The following is a 19,704-nucleotide window of genomic DNA, read 5'->3' as shown; positions in this document are numbered from 1 at the left end:
ATTCTGGCCCCTTCCCACGTATCCCAGCACTCCTATCCCCTCTGTTTTGGACCCCCACCTCGCCCCCTTCGCGGAAGCAGCCAGGGCGGCACAATCCTCCTCTGCCCGCCCTGCTTGTCTCGTGCTCGGGCAGTTGCTCTGCCGCCCCTCACGCAACCGGCCGAAGCGCGAGGGCAAAGGGCCCTTCATTTTTCGCGCGCCTTCTGCGCTTGGTTAAAAAGGCAGCTGTGGGCCCTGCCCTACCATTGGCCCAGTCTGGATTGGTTGCAACGGGCCGACGGCCCAAGCTAATTGGCTACGCGTGTTAAAGAACTGTTGTTATGTCTGTCTGTCACAGGAAGCGGGAGGATAAAGTTCTGCTCCCACGCCTTTATTCCTCAGGGGCTGAATGGAAGAATGTGTATTCGCAACCTTCCTCCAGCAACTTCAGACGTGTGGGTCTGCGACTTCCGTATTTTTTTTTTTTAATAGGTGGAGTATGCTGGCTGGGGATGATGGGAGTTGCCATCGGTGAATCTTGTAGAGCAGAGGTCTCCAAACTTGGCAACTTTAAGACTTGTGGACTTCAACTCCCAGAATTCTCCAGCCAGCTCTGCTGGCTGGAGAATTCTGGGAGTTGAAGTCCACAAGTCTTAAAGTTGCCAAGTTTGGGGACCCCTGTTGTAGAGTTTTACAATACTTCCCTCCCCACCCCCAAAAAGACTGGGAATTTGCCATGCAGTCCACTTCGGAGTTGTCAGTGCATGGGGTCCAAAAGCCCAGCAAGCAAATAAATTGACGATGATTATGGGCTGATAGGTCAATGTTAATATGAACTTATTCACAAATGGCAAAGTAAACCATGCACCAGTTCGTGGTGGGTTTGTTTTTTATGGTCCAAAAGATAGAAAACTCATCAGCCACGCTCTTGTCTAAGAACTTATAACTAGGGTTCTGTTTGTTATTAACCCCCAGGCTTATCTATCTATAGACAATGTGGTAGAAGTGGTACCGCTTTTCTGTTTTCCATCTGTAGTTGAATCTACAGAATTGCGTTTTGAATTTTTAAAGAAATCTTTTAAAAATACTCATCAGCCTCTCAAAGCTGCGAAGTTCAGCTCCTTGGTCCTAGTTCATCTTAGTCTTAGACTGTATTGTTTTCATGCTCATAATCACATACACAAAATGTTTCTAATATTTGTCATATCTTAGTGAAAAACTGCCCCTGATAGTTGTGAATCTGTTTAGAAGAGTGCTCTTTGCAGGTATTTTTAAAGTCTGCCTTTGTATGTTATGAACAACTCGTTCTTAATTCTCCCCCTGTATGGTGTTGCATCATCTCGGCAAGCACTAAGATGAGTATCTGGACTCAGAAACTCAGAAATCCTGGACAACACAAAAGGGAATCACAAGGCAGTTGGTTCAACAGGGAAGTAAAAGGAAAAAGGCAGTGGAAACCCACTTCTGTATTGCTGCCCAAAAAAATTGCAAGGGGCTTGGTCATTGGTCCTGTCTGAGCTTGGTTGGTTTATGCAGAAGTTTCATTCTCCAAACTAGGTACCATCATCAGTGCTAGTGGTCACTGCTAGTATGGATGTTACCTAGTTTGGATAATGAAATGTCTGCATAAATACAACCAAGCTCAGAGAGAACCGAGGACCCCTTGTTTCAACTCAGATATTGTACAAATATTCTCCTTTATCGGTAACATTGCAGCCCACTAGAGCTATTTAGTTATCCAGAGCCGAGCTTGGCTTGAAGCAGCTTTTGCCTCCTATCAGTATAGCAGCATAGATAATTTGGTGTCTTCCAAATATTTTGGACTCTAGTTCCTATCAGTTCCAGCATGCCCAGCGGATGGCAAGAATGTTTAATGAAATTCGATACGTCTGAAAGTGATCAGGTTGCTCGTCTTTCCATTAGACTAATGAACTGCACAGGCTCACCAGATGCTTGCACTGTTCTATTAAAAATGTAGCAGCTGCATTTAAGCAACCTCCTAACCTTGATGAGTCTTTTGGGGCATATCATGTTGGACTAATCCAACCTGTTTAATTTATAATTCAATGTATTCTGCAAATCAGTACGTGAGTTAATTAAATAACCAATATAAAAACTGAGCCCTAATGAAAAATTGGTTAAAAGATTTATTTTTTAATGGAACGGCTTATGAAAACACAATTACCTGAACAATGAATGATGTTATATATGCTGTAGTCATTCTAGGACACATATTACCTTTTCCTATGCGGAAGAAAGATAAGCAGAAATACATAATCATCTAAGTTATCAGACTGTGAAAATAATAGGCTCTTGTATTGCAATATTCTGCACCATTACTGCACAATTATGCTTGGAGTGGAAAGACGAAATTTTGATAAAGCACCATTTTTAACTCGCTCAGTTGGTTCATATGCTTCTCCTATTGTCATATTTGAATTCAGAACTCTGGAAATAAAACTTGTCCTATTTATTAGTTGCTTTTAGCAACAATTTTCTTAAAGTGAAAATAGTACAATTTGTGATTTTAGACATTTTAAAGAATAATCGTAAAAAATTATGCTTATAATTTGGATATGGTCTATTGGAAGGCTATGCCTACTATTTTTCCATAATAGTTTGGATTTGTTTTTGTTTTTTAATTGCATGCTCGTTATTGCTAATACAACTTATGGTACTAATAAATTTCAACATGTGATTTTGTCATGTGATCTTTTATCAATATTTCAGTATTAATATTTGAACAAAGGAAGTTCATTTACATGGGATTATGGATACCTTTATTATCTCTTAGGTAATAAAAGATTCACTATAGGATTCACTATAGGATGATTAATATTTTATTTGATAGTCCAAAAAGAATTATAATGCTGAAATTAATTTTCACATCCATTATTATCACTGTATATCCCTTCAGCTTCTGTCTTTCTTACTTGTGTATCTCAATCTTCATCCAATATTGCTTATAACTAAAATCTGAATTGAAAGGATCATCATCAGCTTCCCCCAATAGATGATCACTTCATAGTTATTAGATTAAGGCTGGACACAAAATATATCCTAATCCACTGTTAGACTTTAGGATGATTTGCAGCAGTTAGGGCAAAATTTCTGAGTTCCAGTTGTTTAAAATTTACAAAAATATTTTTTTTTTCTAAATTAAATGAACAGAATGAAAAAAGCTTGGGATATTGTAGTTCATTTTTATCCAGAAAGGCTATTAGTTCCATCCCATTAGTTCCATTTGTTTACATACTGGAAACAATTTTTTATACAGGTAATCCTCAAATTACAAGAGTTTGTTTAGTGACCATTTGAAATTAGAGCAGCACTGACAAAAGTGACTTATGACAGTTTTTCACACTTGTGACCATTGCCACATCCCCATGGTCATGTGATCAAAGTTCAGACACCTGGCAACTGATTCATATTTATGATTACTGCATGCCCCAGGGTCACCTTGCAACTTTTTACAAGTAAAATCAATGGGGAAGCCTGATTTACTTAACAATCCTGTGCTAATTTGACAATTGTAGTGATTCACGTAACAACAGTGGCAAGAAAGTTTGTAAAATGGGGCAAAACTCATTAAACAAATGCCTCGCTTAGCAACAGAAATTTTGGACTAAACTGTGGTCATAAGTCAATTTATGACCTTATGTCATAAATTAAGGTTCATAAGACCTTATTGACTTATGAACTGTGGTCATAAGTCAATTTATACTTATAGGTTAACACATCTGGAAGGCTATTGGTTTTATATTCTTATTTTACAACCAGTGTAGAGCTAATTGATATTATGGCTAAGGTATCACAAGGTAAGACATCAGTCACACAAGGTCACTCGGTGATTTTTGGACAATTGTGTTTTCTCAGCCCAACTCTTCCCAGGTTTGTTGTAAAGAAAAATATGAAAAATCACTATGGATATCACTTTGAATTCCTGAATGTAAGACACAATATAATATTCCTGATATAAATTTTATTAGGCTTTAATGTATTCAGATACTACATAGTAGTTAGACCTACAAAGATTAGTATTATAGACACAACATTTTTTTTCCTGTAACAATCTCTGGATGTGAAAGTTGGACTTTGAAGCAAAGAATAGAAAGAACATTGATACTTTTGAACTTTGGTGTTGGAGAATAAGAGTTGGAAGGGACCTTGGAGGTCTTTTAATCCAACTGTCTGCTCAAATAGGAGACCCTATACCATTTCAGACAAGCAATTCTCCAATGTCTTCTTAAAATCCTCCAGTGATGGAGTATGAATGGACTCAAATTACAGTACAATAATGAATGCACACTGAGAGACCTAATAACAGACCAGGTTGAGGACAGATCATCCTAGAAACCTTTATCTTGGTAGTTTATTAAATTTATATGCCACTATCTAAAGCAGGGGTTCCCAACCTGGGGTGCTCACACCCCCTGGGGGTGTGAGACGATATTCCAGGGGGTGCGAGAAAAGTCCAGGTAAATAATAGGATATTGGCTATATGTTGGCATTTTTATTATTTATTTATTTCAGGGGGTGCGAGGTTCGAGTGAAATTTCTTTAGGGGTGCGGGGCGAAAAAAAGGTTGGGAACCACTGATCTAAAGTGACTCAATTACTCAGACTCAGCACTGACTTGAAGGCATCAATCAATTAGGCCCTTGGAATGTAAGTGATAGTTGATGGCATTAATAAATACACAATTCTATTAAATAAGCTGTACCCTGATTGTGGCCTTGGCTGTTTATTTGAAATTGCTGGGTAAATGCTTTCTCACTGTTCGTTTTTTTCCATAATGCTAAAAGGTAGTTTTAAAAAACATATCAGAAAGGAGGTTAATTTATTTGGAAACCAAAGAGCCATCCATGAAATAAATAAAAAAATTATTAGTTATTTATACTCTCCACCTGAATGCTCAACTTGATGCTACAGTGACCCCACATGGTTGTCTTGCATTAGTGTAAATCTGTTGCAATATCAGTTTTAAAAAAGTCCATTTGGGGGAGTTTTAAAGCTACCTAGAAAAGGAATTGCAGCAAGACCAGCTTCCAAAATCAAGAGCAAGCCCCTGCTAATTAATTTTGTTATTTGCTTTATTCTGTTTTTGCTTCTTTAAGTCATTTTTAAATTTCTGCTGGGCTTGATTAAATATTGGTACTTATGGTCCAAGAGCTTTCTTACTCAAGAGGCCATTTTTAAATGATGCACCTAGCCATAGTTAACCATGGTTCATCTAATCTAACCCAATCTTTTGTGCTTTTGTGACCCAATAAACTAGCCACACAAATTACATTCTTGCAATGCACTAGGCTAACATGCAAGCAATGGCTAAAAACACTATCCTGGAAGTTGCTTCTGCATAGATGAACAGGATGACATCTTTTGCCATCCCCAGTCACCATGGCTGGTGGCTCTCCTGGCTGAGTTACAAATGTTGAAATCCACTCCCTTTGCAATGCAGCAATTTAAAGATCCCTGGTTTAAGGGGAGAACGCTGCCTTGCAAATCATGCTGTGTTTACTCATGGACCCTAAATAGACAGCTTGTTTAATATACATTAAACCCAAACCAGAGTGAAGCTTGAACCAGTCACCATGACAGGAAAAAAAGATACTGTACTCTGGATATTTTCAAAAGAATCTCCTTTGTAAACGGCTCACACTGCATGTCCGAATTCTAGTTTTTCGACTAGGTTGTGGTGGTGAAGTGTTTATGTGCTCATGTACTGTACACACACATATTTTGAAAATCCACAGCCTTTTGTCCCAATGTAATGCTTCCAGTGTTCAGAACTTCTCCCATTTTCCCTCAGTATGGGCGATAATGGGAGTCGGAATACATCTGGAAGGCAAGAGATTGGGGAAGACCGATCTTTGTGATTGATATACATCAGTCACGGATTTCCGTCGACTAGAAATATATACTGTATCCCTCATTACAGTTCCGTTCCCTCAGCGGGCAAAATCCCACTTTCCTCTCATTCTTTCCACTCTGAGGCGAACGTAGTTATCTTCGCAGCTTCCAAGCGCGAAATTCGGGGGGGGGGGGTTCCCGCGCTTTTCAATGATTGGTCATAACCTGCCCGCGCTTCGCGCTGATTGGCTGCGCGTCGTTTTGGCGGGCTTCTCTGAAGGCGGGAAAGGAGTTGGGAAGGGTCTCTCACTCCGTAGGGAGGGAAGCTGAAAGGACCAACTTTAGGTTGACTCTTAGGCAAAACCCAACCCTGAAGCGCAGGAAGGAAATCTAGTATTTAATGGGGAAAAGCACTTAACAACACAAAGCCCGATGATTTGATCCCATATAGATGATTCAGCGGGTGTGAGGTTGGACGAAAGATGCCAACGGGGACAAAATCTCAGAGGGAGTGGGGGGGATCGCTTACTGGGACAGAAACCCAGGATATGAGGCAGGAGATGCCACCCGAGGTTGAGAGAATAGAGGAGGTTTCAAACCCCTCTAGGATGGAAGTTCAGGGGCTGAGGCAAACGGAGACTGAATCCCAGGGGCAGAACAAAGATAGTTCAAGTGGGGCGGGAGACCAAGAGCCGGGGGGAGAAATATCAGATAAAAATGATATTGCAAGAAAAAAAGCAGTTGAAAGTGAAGGATGTATTACGATAGAGAACTTGGAGACTGATAGAAGCATTTGGGCAGAAGAATCCTTAATAGAAGAAACTAGTGGGTCATCTGATGTTTCAATAAATATTGTGGCAGAAGGGATAAAGAAAGGTACCAAGAAAAAGAATTCTGGAGACGGGAGCAAAAAGCAGATTAATAAGAAAAGTGGACAAAAGTCCAAGGTGAGGGAATAATAAGTAATTGCTTCCAAAACTCCTGACATGCTCATTTGATAGGACTTACTGCTTTTCAAGATGTCAACGTTTTTTCAAGATAGGAATTTTTTTCCCCCTTTAAATTACAAAGAATGTGATAGGGTTAGAATGCTGTGTTATGCACAGTTATTGTACATTGTAGGAATAGATCTGTGTGAGTCTGGTGACCAAATCAGGAATCTGGCAGCAGTTTTTCAGACATTTTAATAAAAGACAAGCTTAATTTAGCTCAACAGATTTGAATCTAGGGAAACCTGTATAAGGAGGGTTCCTCCTAGCTTTGCAAGAAAGAAGCAAATTTCTCTGGAAGTTTTATTTATTTATCTTATTTAGGGGATATCGATAAGCATATGTATTTTATAGGTATATAATTTCAGATCAGTGACAGTTTAGTCTTGCTGTGCAGTTTGGACTTGTAATTAACAAAGAGCAACATTTTTACTAGGGAGCTTCATGATATCAAATGCAATGATATTTTTAGTCACAACATCAAGCCCTGCAATGAAATCCAATCAAATATGAATTCAGATAACAACTTAATCCAAAGTTTTGATTCATGGATTCCAAAGGAAAAGCAAAATCCTTCTTTACAATAAATTTAATTCTGTTTAAATCTCAGAGAAAATCCCACTGATCTTATTGGGATTTATTCCGAATTCAAAGAATTACAGAGTAATAAGCAATGGTTATTGCATAGTGCTAATTTATCTTTGAGGAGAAAAATGAATTCATTGTGGTAATTGGGAATGTTGAACAATTAAAGCTTTTATTGATCTCAAATGTAATGAATTGATTCAGCACACTAATTATAAAATTCAATAAGCAATTATTTTTAATCTCCAGCCTTAATATGAATTCAGTATACATTCAATTTATTAATTAACTTTTTAAAAACTCAAATCCCCAGTAAATATAAAGGACTAGCATTTAACATTATATACAGTACATTTTTATTGTTTGTTACCAGAAGGAAATTATTTTCAGATTGAACACATTGGATGTAGACTGCTGAAAAAAAAATCCATGTTTACATGGATTGTTAATCACATCTATTAATTTGCATACCTGATTATTTATTTACACTTCACTTTTATTATTTTTATAAGTAACTCAAGGCGGTGAACACAAAGTACTCCTATTTTCCCCACAACAACAACCCTGTGAGGTGAGTTGGCTGAGAGAGTCACCTACCATATCCTACATAGCTAGTCTTTTAAGAGCAATCCCCAATCTTTTGTGTTGGATCCAATGATTAATATCTCTGATGTTAAATGTAAATTAAAATAAATGTAAAATAAATGTAATCAAAATGGTGATAAATTTTAACCCAATTTTTGGCATTTGCTTCTTTTAAGCAGGAAATGTAAACATGTAATATACTATAATTGTCCTCTCTTCTGTACTAGGTTGAAGATAGGTTTAAAGAGCTCTCCGTCTATTTTTCTAAAGAGCAATGGGCTGAGATGGGAGAATGGGAAAAATTACGTTATAAGAACATGAAACATAATTATGACTTTATGATTCAATTAGGTGAGCACAATACTAATTAATGAAGAGTTGTTTACCCATGTCTTGAAACCATACACAAGGAGAAACTTCAAATAATTCATAAGTTAAAATAAAATATTCATGGGGAAATAAGTTACTGGGTGCTGAAATATGTTTCTATCCTTAATTACAGTCCTAACTTCAGCAAAGCCATTCCATTTAATACATTAAATCTTAAAGTTTCATCTGAATGACACAACATCCTAAACCACAAACAAGCAAATAATATTAATAAGAGTTTACCAAGTGGCCATGAGTGAAGATAATGAAATTATCCCTAGGAAGCAGGAACACAAATTCCTTCCATGTTTGGATACAATGGATTGCCTTCAGTAAATCAGTGGATTAATCCACACTATAGCACAACAGCCATGTTCAATCCTTGAAGTAATAGTGAAATATGCCAATATAAGATTTAATGCACAAAGGAATAGTCCTGTGTTGCATAAAAGGTTAATTTAATTTGATTGGGTTTTGGGTCTTGCTAGTTCTGTTACTTTCACATGCAGTTTAAATGGGCAGATGTTGCCCAGAATGAGAAAAAATCCCTATTTTCAGTTAGCACTACGATTGTGATTATGCCTTCCTTATATTGGCCTCAGCAGAACAGAAAAACATTTATGGAATCAGTAAAAAAAGGTGCAACATTAGACATTCTCTGATAAGTGATAACTAATATTTTTATTAGGTCTTCCTACTCCTAAACCAGCATTTATGTATTATGCACGGCAGCCCTTAAAAACTGCAAACGAATCCTCTGAATCGGATGAGGAATGGACACCAACGCTTATAGGTATGCTATCAAAATAATCATGATACAACAAAAATATCTGTAAGTCTGCAGAATATTAAAATGTAATAGAATACAACTCTTGCTTCAGAATGAAGTAACCAATAATACAGAACTTGCAATCAAAATGAAAATGATCACAAAAATGGATAAAAAATTTAAATGCTATGCATGCTATTAATCTTAAAGCAGACTTCACAGTTGTTAACTGCTTAGAGAAAAATGAAATAAACTTTTGTTCTTTATATGAAAATATAATACCTTTAGTGACCCTTTAAAGTTTTTGATAACATTTAACTAGTGTAGTTTAAAAGGTTGTATTCTATATACAATCAGTGGAAAAATTATTGTATCAGTGTAGCAAAATAACTGGTTTTATGTTATTCTGTTACAGCTGCTCAAAATGATACAAATCCATCAAGTCAAGACTGTATTGCGAAAGGCATTAATCACATGTAGCATGAGAGGCAGCATTCATCAGATAATATTATCTCTCATATAGTACCTCATTCTGTGTTAAGATAGACAATTAAATGGCAATGCTGTGAATTATGCTGACTAGGAAACATGACTAGGATAACTAAGATACTTAAGGTTCTGTACAATTGCAGTGGAAGATAAGATTGATTGCAAAACTTCAGATAAAAACTAAAAAGGAACACAAACCTTTACCAAAAGTTTGGCACCTTAAATTGTACCTGGAGGTATCAGAGGCAAACAATGCCACACAACTTTGCTGTGCTGTTCAAAACACCCAACCTTTGATTTCATAGGAGATGAGAAGCATAGAATATAATTCTGTGATTGGGATATAATCAGTATTTCCCAAATATCTCTGTAAAGTCAAAAACAAAAAAATATGATTCACTAGTTCCTTCTCATTAATCTCACAAGGCTGCCATTATTCAAGATCAAAGCGATCATGAGTGAAATCAACATATAATTGATTGGAAACCAAGATATCATATTCCTTTGGAATTCATTGTTCAGTGTTTTTAAAAAGCATTTTAAAAATCAAACATAGTACAGGTAGTCCTCGATTTACAACAATTTGTTTAGTAACCATTCAAAGTTACAATGGCACTGAAAAAAGTAACTTATGGCTGTTTTTTCACACTTAGTTCTTTGTAGCATCCCCATAGTCACATGATTAAAATTCAGTTGCTTGGCAACTCATTTATGATGTCTGCAGAGTCATGTGGTCACCTTCTCAGACCTGACAAGCAAAATTAATGAGGAAACCAGATTCACTTAACCATGTTACTAAAAGAGTGAAACGATTCATTTAACTGTGGCAAGAAAGGTCATAAAATGGGGCAAAAGCTTAGCAAGATAAATTTTGGGCTCAATTGCAGTCATAAGTTAAGGACCACTTGTAATAAATCCAGAAGGGCAACTGTAGATCATTTTTCATCTAGATAATGGATTTAAATTTATATTCTAAAATTTGTTACATTGAATTAATTTTTCTTAGCTACTCTGAGGATAATTTTTAGCTAAAGATTGCTAAACAAATATTTTTCCTAGCATAGAACTATCTTTGAGATGCTTCTGGAAGCTATAAGTAGATACAGAAATTTAGACTGAATTATTGCCAGCTGCCCATGCTCTCTACAAGAACATATAGGAGCAATAAGCAAAACATCTTTGCCTCATAGAATTTAAACTTTGCCTTTAAGACTGAATTAATGTAATAGGGATGCGCCTGCACGACACTTCAGATTCAAAGGAAAATCGGGTAGTTCTGGGCATGTATGTATGCATGCATATTGGCAAATCCTTAAAGCACCTGTTTATGTTCCTGTAATCATGTTACAGCAGCAGAATGCCTTTTAAAAACTACTTGTGCTATAAAGTTGTGTTTTTTTTTTGTAAAGTTAATGTGGACAACATATGTCCATGTACAAATATGTTCATATTTATGCCTTTGCTTCAGAACATAATGTTGTAATGCCTATTTATTAATTTAGCATATTTATATGCAACAATAGGCTGTTCTTAATTATAAGATACATTGCATTTATTGTGTGATTAATTAATATATGTTTTAGTCCTGCAAAGTAGAATTCTCTAAAATTGTTTTGGGACCTAAGAAGGTATCTTAATCCACTTCTTCCAACGGACTGAAAATGCAGAGTCTATACTTGAAAATCTAATTAATAAAGCAGATACTTTGATACAGATTTCTGTCAATGTAAACATGATTCAGGTATTCTGTACACATTTAATGATGTCATTTCTTTTGTCCTCTAGTCTAGATGTATTCTTCAATATTAGTACTACCGGTATATATTGTCTCCTTACTTCCCCTCTAGAATGATGGGATTATCCCAAACTTTTTACCAAATTTTCTGCCCTTACAATTTGTTAAACAATCCTGAATCCATATAATAAAATACAAATGTACTGTATAATTCTTGAACCTCTTTCTTGGCATGATATAAATTCTTAGAAAAACAAAAGCATTCTTGTACCTGAGGTATTGTTGCTTTCCATGGAAATATAGATTATGCTGTACTTTATTTTTCAGATTTCCAAACAAAAGCTGTGCCTGAAAAGAAAAAGGAAAGGAAAAAAGAACAGAACAAGGAAATTAGCACTTACAGGTTACGGAAGAGAGATAGAAAAGCATACATGGAAATAAATGAACCAAATGATGATGACTACTTGTGTGAGAGGCACTTTTTAATGATCTTTTTCCCTTCATTTCTCCTAAGCAAACTTTATATATGCTTATAGGTTTAATAATTTTGCAGTGTTTTTCAAATAATTTACTAAACTTTAAAACTATTGTATTAAATAAGCAGGATGTTATATATATGTTATATAATGTAAGTTATATTCTCAAAGTTTGTCAGAATTGGCTAAGAAAACAATTATAGATTCTCAATCATTAGTTCTATTATTAAAATTTTGTTTTTGTGATGCAAACAGGTCCCCAACCCTCTGTTGGGAACCAGGCCATACAAGTGGCAATTGAGCATGCACACAAACGTAGCTACATTTGTGTATGAGGATGTGTGAGAAACCATCCTCTCTCCCCCCCCGCCACCAGTCCACAGAGCTGCAAAGGTTGGGGATCGCTGACACAAAGAGATTTTTGGATTTCAGACATTAATGTAAAAATAAAATGCTCTTACCCGACAACGTTCTAATAATGTCATCATGGTTCATGTTTCGCCGTGAAGATGCTGGTTCCTTCCTTTGATCCTAATGGCTTACCAGTACAGGATTTATTTGTTTTTTAAATGTTCTTACATTATCTATTACGCAAAGAGGAGGAAAATAGCAAATAAGTAACAACTTTTGACAAGTTTTTACAAGGACAAAACAACGTACATATGACCACACAAACAGTAGTAAATGTATCATCTGTGCTCTTTGTTTCCACTTGTGTGCAGGATAGTTCTGTTAAGCTTTTGAAAGCTTTTTGCTGTTTATTGGCAAACATTCTTTACAATATGTAGCATTTCCACAAGAGGAAATTGAATTTTGCCAGGATTCATTCTTTAGCTTCCAGTCTAGTCTACAGCTTTAGGATTTTCTGGTAATTTCACTTTCAAGTATTAAATAGTCCCAACCTTGCTTAGTTTCCAAGCAGACAAGACTAGCCAGCTGCTGTAACCTCCTGAGCCTTGAACTCATCTGCTATTTTGTTTTTTACATAATTGGTAGGCATAAAATGGGTAGATAAAAATCATAAATGGATCCTGATATCTTCACTGAGATGCAAACATTTTCAAGTCATATTCATAATATATATTGCCTATAGAAAACTAAGAAAACTGAATTTAACAAAGGATCATTTGTTAGATTCTCACTCCATATTCACTTATCTCTTTTCACTTTCTTAGTTTGTGAATATTGCCTGACTTTCTTTGTTGATGAGTGTTCTGTTCATGGTCCTCCACTTTTCATCAGAGACACGGCAGCTGAACTAGGACTGGCAAATAGAGCCACCTGCACTTTACCTTCAGGTTTTAGAATTGGTCTTTCAAGTATCCCCAGAGCTGGTTTTGGAGTCTGGAATGAAAGGGAAACATTGACTCCAGGAATTCATTTTGGACCATATGAAGGAACAAGGACAGAGGAAGAAGCAGCAGCAAACAGTGGCTATTCCTGGCTGGTATGAACATAGTTCTTCGATTTAACAGTAATTTCATGTAATTTTCATTTTGGGTGACTCAGCAAACCTAATTTATGTTACACTACCATGTTGCTTTATAGGTAGTCTTTGACTTATAAGTACAACTGAGTTCAGAATTGTGATTGCTAAGCAATGTGGTGGTAAGATAAGATCTCACATGACTATCACTTAGTGACTATAATTCCACAAGTCCTAGTTACTATCCTTAACTGAGAATTGTGGGTCATGGGAATACTTACCCCAGTCCTGATCAGCAGCAAGAGCAAGATGGTGAAGGTCAGCCTGGGCGGCTAGAGCACAGGGTGGCAGAGGGCCAAAGGGCATAGATGGGGGAGAGAGATAGGCAGGTGGGGAAAATTGAAGCACCCCATAGGTCATAAATATGGGAACTGCCAAGCACCTGAGTTTTTAATTCATGACTGCAGGGGTACTGCAACATTCATATCTTGGGGCATAGGTTGTAAGTCCCTTTGTTTAGCACTATCATAACTTATCATGGTTACTGAAGAAATGGTTACAAGTTGAGGACTACCTGTACTTAATGTTTTTCCTTTAAGTATGCTAGTCTGTAATAACATGAAACAGTATTTTCTCCATTGTGATGTGTGACCATGGAAACCCCTCTAGGGAAGTTTTATTGATTTATTGCTTTTGGTACTTTCCAATTTGTTTGAATTAAACAAGTTCAAACCAATATTTTATAGAATATAAAGTGGGGAAATACATTTTGATATTATTTTTTCTTATCATTAAGTAAAAAAAACCCATTTCCTAGAGATTAATTAAGGTTAGGCATGTTATATTATTACTATATTACAATGAAATTGTTATGCATAATTGTGTAAATTCCATATTGATATATAGTTTATGTCTATTATATTTACAGATTACCAGAGAGCAGAATTGTTACAGTTACATTGATGGAAAGAATGAAACTAATTCCAACTGGATGAGGTAAAAATCTTTGATAAAATTAAAGAGATTTTTGTATTTTTAAATGGAGCTGTGTGCGGCCACGATCACCCAGTATGGTTAGAGGTTAGAGACTGCTGACCTATACTACAAACAAGTCAACCTGCAAACTATCTAAAAGCTAAATTACTTGATTTTAATACCATGTAATACAGCTGTACTGTACTATATCAACTTTGTGAATATAAGGATGTTTCATTGATCTAAATGAAATTCCAGGTGTTAGTTTTATAAGTCACAGTTTTATAAGTTTGAATTGTAAGAAACAAAGAAAATATTTTGCAAGGCACTTGGTATAATTATAGAGAGAGAGATAAGTCAAAACTAGAACAGCGTATTTCTGCCCACTTGGCTATACTTGCATTATAATATAGTATAGCAGTCAAGTAATTTTATTATAATAGAGGAACATTGTACAATGAAAATAGCTTCCAATATCTTTGATAAGTGCAGTGTCAGGATCATCAAGCTTTCAATGTGACAAACCATGATATTTTGCACAAAGAAAATTTCTTAAAGTGGACTAATATAATGATTAATAATAGAGGTAGGTCAACACATAGATAAATTGAATTATAGTGATATCAGTAAATAAGGATAAATATTGATTAAAAGTTTGAAGAAATGTTCAGTTTGTACAATCAGGATATAAAGTAGCTTCCAAAATGTACTGGAATTTTAATACTGCCCACGTGTTTTATGTTTTTTTTTAATGGGAAGAGTTTTATATAACTATAGGTGAATATATTTCACTTCCCACATATGTAAAACCTTTTCTCTATTTATAAAAAAGTGATCTTTATCTGAGAAAGTACACAACTGGAAAAAATGATCATACAAATTTTCTAATTTAGCTTCTTTTGGTCTTTCTCTAGCTGAAAAGAACAGCTGAATAACAGCTATTTGTAATAGCAATGGCTAAATAATGCAAAATATTAATATTTCATATATTATGTATTGTCTTCATTATTTTCTTTATGAATATAAATGATCTGGACTTTTAAAACTATTTTTCTTTCATTTTGGCCATACCCCAGATTATTCTACGTTTGCTGGGGATAATTTTTAAATAAGTGTACAATTAATTATCTCTTCATGATCTGAGAAGTTCCCCAAAACTTCTTGGTTTCAGTTTTGTTTAAATCATCCTAAGTTCAAGCGCAAATCTATGCTATTATCAATGTACAGGATAAAATATAAAAGCAGGTTGTCACTTTCCAGATTTGAGAATATTAGAACTGGTCTCAAAATATCTCTTTGCTCAATAGATTTTGTCCAGAGACCAAAATTGTTATAACTCCGAACATGCTACTATCTCGGTGATATGTTTCGCTCTGCAAGGACAAAAATTAAAAATACAATTAAAAAAAAAAAAAGACTGATAGTAATATTCTAGAGCTGTGAATTAACTATAGCACAATTGTATGTTTGTATGCATGTATGTATTTGATTTATATACTACCTTTCATTTAGTATCCCAAGGTGACTTCATACGGGTAGTCCTCGACTTATGACCACAATTGAGCCCAAAATTTATGTTGCTAAGTGAGAAATTTATTGAGTTTTGCCCCATTTTATGACTTTTCTTGCTACCTTTGTTAAGTGAATCGCTGCAATTGTTAAGTTAGTAACACGGTTGTTAAGTGAAATCTGGCTTCTCCATTGACTTTGCTTGTCAGAAGATTGTAAAAGGTGATCACGTGATTTTGGTTCATAAATGTGAACCAGGTGTCAAGAATCCAAATGTACATCACATGACCATGAAGATGCTGCAATGGTTGTAAATATAAAAAATGGTCATAAGTCATTTTTTTCAGTGCTGTTGTAACTTTGAACGGTCACTAAATGAACTGTTGTAAGTCAAGGACTTACCTGTATTTCCCTCCGCTACAATAATATTGTGAGGTAGGTTGGACTGAGAGAGAATGACTGGCCCAGATCTAACTAATTTCCTGGTTTCCCTTTAACATCAGTCATCCTTTTAAAAACAGGTATGTTAATTGTGCCAGGAATGAGGAAGAACAAAATCTTGTTGCTTTCCAGTATCATGGGGAAATATACTACAGAACATGTAAAGAAATTCAACCTCATTCTGAGCTCTTGGTTTGGTATGGAGAAGAATATGGAAAGGAACTTGGCATCAAATGGGGATCTAAATGGAAATTGCTAAACGGTATAATACTAGATGATTTGTTGCTTAAATTAATGATAGCTGTAGACCAGAGGACCCCAAACCTACCGTAGTATCTAAGGAATTATCTAATTTTTCCATGGGCCCTTTAGTGCCTAGTAATTTAAGACCCTAGGCCAAAATATTGTAAAAAAAAAAAAAACAGCTTTACAAATGAAATTGCAGCCCTACATCATAAGATGCCTTGGAAAAATTTCATATAGTCACTGTCTGTTGACTCAACTGATGTTTTGACATGGTGTTAGCGTGACTTCCAGAATTTTGCCAGTTCTTATTCCACTTTTAAGTAGCATTTTATTTGAAGGATGAGAGATAATTTGTACTTGTACTATTAGTGTATAATAACAACATGATTATAGCTATTTCATAAAAATTTGGCATTGTGGTTACATTCATAATATGAATATTGATCCATGGCTCATATTTTTCCTGCAGTAAGAGTTTTTTTTAATAGATGATAGAATAAAAAATCTTTAGAAGTCCTGCCCTTGTTTTCCTCTCAAACACAAGTCTTGAAAGCTATTTTAATAACGATAGGAGGAGAAATATATATTACATTTGTCTGGCCCTATACACTACCAGTTTTTTGTGAATTCTTTTTTTACTATAAGTATAATGTTTCCATATTTTCTGACTTAATCAGATTTGGCAACTGTGCTATTAGATATGTTGGTTCATCAACAGAATAAAAACTAAATAATATTATTTGAGGCTAAAAGTAGGGATGTCTTTTTAATGTCTTTTTAATGTAAAAAAATAAAACCTAATCAGAAGAAATTCTTGTTTACAATAAATTATCTCTTGACAGATATATTAATACATATATTTTAATGTAGAATAGTCTTCATAAAAGTGCCTTACAAATTCAGATTGTTCAGTCCAGTTTATCATATCATTCTGTTGAGCTCAAATGTAGTTTAACATCTTGTGTAAAACCTTCCAAGAAAGAAGTTATGCCTTGAAAGAATTAAAATTAAATTATTAACAATGAACAATTAGCTTTATTTTTAAATCCCATTTTTATACTGCATGAGTAATTGAAAATTATCTAATTATATACTGTAATAAGCACTGATATAATAAGAATAGTGAACTCTTTAATGTGGAAGAAAAGATATAAACTCCAAAGTCTACTTTGGCTATAAAAAAGTAAGGAAGTATAAATCATAGCAGGTTCTTCATAGAAATAATGAGCCAATAATTTGCCAATAATTTTGTTTTTTCTTTGCAAATAGTTCACAAGCAGAATTCATACTTGGTGAAGAAGCAACAAATAGTTTGCCATCAGTGTCCCCTATGTGAGACAGCATTTACTTGCAAAGATTACCTCACCCGCCATATGAAATGGAAGCATTCTGGATTTATAATACTTGCTGAAGAACCAGAAAAAATAGAAAAATCATTACCCAAAATAAGAAGCTATGCTTCCTACCAAGTTATGGTGCAATATAGAATACTAAGCAACATGAACAAAGGTAAACATGATGAAATGCTTTTTTTGAAAGATAGAAATGAAGAAGCAGAGAATAAAAACCATAAAAATAATGAAAAAAAACATTTTCAGCTGCTTACTTACAATCAGATACATAGAGGAAAGTCATATTTATATAAAGAATATGTAAAAAAGGTTGATGGATCATTATTATGCCTGATCAAACAGAAGTGGAGGCATATAAGGAAGACGTTTTATTCATGCAGAAAATATGGACTAGGTTTAAGCCAATCCCCAGGACTATCCACTTGGAAGCAAACGCATGTAAGAGAGGAGCCATACTCATGTAGGGAGTGTGGGAAAAGCTTTAGCCGATCAACAAGCTTGGCCAGACACATGCGGACACACACAGGAGAGAGGCCATATTCATGTAGGGAGTGTGGGAAAAGCTTTAGCCAATCAGCAGACTTGGCCACTCACATGCGGACACACACAGGAGAGAGGCCATATTCATGTAGGGAGTGTGGGAAAAGCTTTAGCCGATCAACAAGCTTGGCCAGACACATGCGGACACACACAGGAGAGAGGCCATATTCATGTAGGGAGTGTGGGAAAAGCTTTAGCCAATCAGCAGACTTGGCCACTCACATGCGGACACACACAGGAGAGAGGCCATATTCATGTAGGGAGTGTGGGAAAAGCTTTAGCCAATCAGCAACCTTGGCCACTCACATGCGGACACACACAGGAGAGAGGCCATATTCATGTAGGGAGTGTGGGAAAAGCTTCACTGTCTCATCAGCACGGGCCACTCACATGCGGACACACACAGGAGAGAGGCCATATTCATGTAGGGAGTGTGGGAAAAGCTTCACTGACTCATCAGCACGGGCCACTCACATGCGGACACACACAGGAGAGAGGCCATATTCATGTAGGGAGTGTGGGAAAAGCTTCACTGACTCATCAGCACGGGCCACTCACATGCGGACACACACAGGAGAGAGGCCGTATTCATGTAGGGAGTGTGGGAAAAGCTTTAGCCGATCAGCACACTTGGCCACTCACATGCGGACACACACAGGAGAGAGGCCATATTCATGTAGGGAGTGTGGGAAAAGCTTTAGCCAATCATCAAACTTGGCCACTCACATGCGGACACACACAGGAGAGAGGCCATATTCATGTAGGGAGTGTGGGAAAAGCTTTAGCCAATCAGCAACCTTGGCCACTCACATGCGGACACACACAGGAGAGAGGCCATATTCATGTAGGGAGTGTGGGAAAAGCTTCACTGACTCATCAGCACGGGCCACTCACATGCGGACACACACAGGAGAGAGGCCATATTCATGTAGGGAGTGTGGGAAAAGCTTCACTGACTCATCAGCACGGGCCACTCACATGCGGACACACACAGGAGAGAGGCCGTATTCAGTAGGGAGTGTGGGAAAAGCTTCAATATCATCAGTAATGTTCCAAGTGGAGCCCAATATTCATCAAGCTTGACCAACTGTAGTAGTGTTGCTAAATATATAAACATAAATTATGAAGTATTTTTGATATAAGTAACACATCTTCAGTAAAGAATATATCAAAGCCATAGATTTTGAATCAAAAAATAAAGTTTATAAACAGCTAATTAAGAAAAGGGGAAATTTTAAGATATGATTGTATTACCATAGGATTATAACAGGTGATTGATTAAAACTGTCAAATGTTGAAGCGTTATCCCATGAAAATTGTTGGCACCCATAAAAGCCAGAACTCACTGGTTTTGGAATTTATCCGAGTACCACTTGTTTTTGCTATT

The 19,704-nt window shown here is 36.1% G+C and overlaps 1 protein-coding gene across 1 annotated transcript; it reads left to right on the top strand.

The window, feature by feature from the left end:
* The first annotated feature begins 841 nt into the window (after positions 1-841).
* On the top strand, positions 842-19,459 carry LOC148129963 (uncharacterized). Its single transcript, XM_087970407.1, is given in 10 exon segments — positions 842-856; positions 8,218-8,341; positions 9,048-9,152; positions 11,680-11,820; positions 13,004-13,275; positions 14,183-14,250; positions 16,260-16,441; positions 17,695-18,013; positions 18,095-19,328; positions 19,331-19,459. Coding segments are annotated over 10 exon segments (2,589 nt in total).
* The last annotated feature ends 245 nt before the right edge of the window (positions 19,460-19,704 follow it).

The sequence above is a fragment of the Notechis scutatus genome, chromosome 8, assembly GCF_049901735.1.
Source record: "Notechis scutatus isolate UNSWTSFEM ecotype Mainland chromosome 8, rNotScu1.2, whole genome shotgun sequence".
Classification (NCBI taxonomy): Eukaryota; Metazoa; Chordata; class Lepidosauria; order Squamata; family Elapidae; genus Notechis; species Notechis scutatus.
Note: the sequence above shows the minus strand (reverse complement) of the source record. Positions and strands in the feature narration are given on the sequence as shown.